The sequence below is a fragment of the Saprolegnia diclina genome (genome assembly GCF_000281045.1).
Source record: "Saprolegnia diclina VS20 unplaced genomic scaffold supercont1.2, whole genome shotgun sequence".
Taxonomy (NCBI): domain Eukaryota; phylum Oomycota; class Saprolegniomycetes; order Saprolegniales; family Saprolegniaceae; genus Saprolegnia; species Saprolegnia diclina.
The window spans coordinates 826995-827821 of record NW_008246069.1 but is presented as its reverse complement, the minus strand read 5'-3'; the positions used below and the strand labels follow the sequence as shown (position 1 = coordinate 827821).

Here is an 827-nt window from a genome sequence, read left to right as displayed (position 1 = left end):
TGCGCTTGGACCTGCGGTGGCGCACACCAATCGGCCTCAACCTCGATCTTGTCGTAAGCGTCGAGTCGCTCGACGGAGACCATTTGCGTCTGAAGCATCGTGTACGTTCGGACGAGCCAGTTGAGCGTCTGCGGAATCGAAAAGCAGTACGAGAGCGCGACGCCGGCCGTGCCTGCAAACGCAGGAACGTCGTCGGGTGTCGCGAGGACCGCGAGCAAGGTGGCGACAGTCGCGAAGAGCGTCCCGATGAACTCGAGTCGGACGCCGAGCCAACACGTGGTGCTAAAGCTCAAAAAATACGCGCGCTGGTTGAGGTCCAAGAGGCGTGCTTGCTCGGCGATAAATGCATTTTGCACTTGGTACGCGCGAATCGAGACGAGGCCATCGAGGGTTTCGTCGAGGAGCGCGTGGACCGGCGAGCGCGAGATGGCGTCGAGGCGCTGGAGCTCACAGCTCGGACCGAGGTAGTAGCGCTGCGTGACCAAGTAAAAGTACGAGAGCGGGATCAAGCAAAGGCCAAAAGTCGGCATCGCGAGCAAGAGAATTGCGACTGTTGAGAAAACCGTCATGACGGTGCCGACGACGTTGTTGATGCTCAGCGGAATCTGCTCGTCAAGAACGTACACGTCTTTCGAGAGGCGGTTGATGATGCGACCGAGCGGCGTCGTGTCGAAGAACGCCATGGGCGCTTGGATGATGCGCCGAAGCACCGACGCAAACGTTGAGCGGGACGCCAAGACGCCGGCAGCGACGAGCCCGAGGTTGCGCAAGAGGTACAAAACGTTGGCGAGAATGTTGAGCGCGATGTAGACGCCGAGGTAGTAGTA

General features: G+C 59.7%; 1 protein-coding gene across 1 annotated transcript in view; it reads right to left on the bottom strand.

Moving 5' to 3' along the window:
* SDRG_00895 (hypothetical protein) overlaps positions 1-827 on the bottom strand; it is a gene marked incomplete at both ends in the record, with an annotated part of 3921 nt that overhangs the window by 847 nt on the left and 2247 nt on the right. The window contains one exon of the mRNA XM_008606399.1: positions 42-688. Coding sequence (XP_008604621.1) covers positions 42-688 — 647 coding nt within the window. The remainder of the gene's footprint in view (positions 1-41; positions 689-827) is intronic.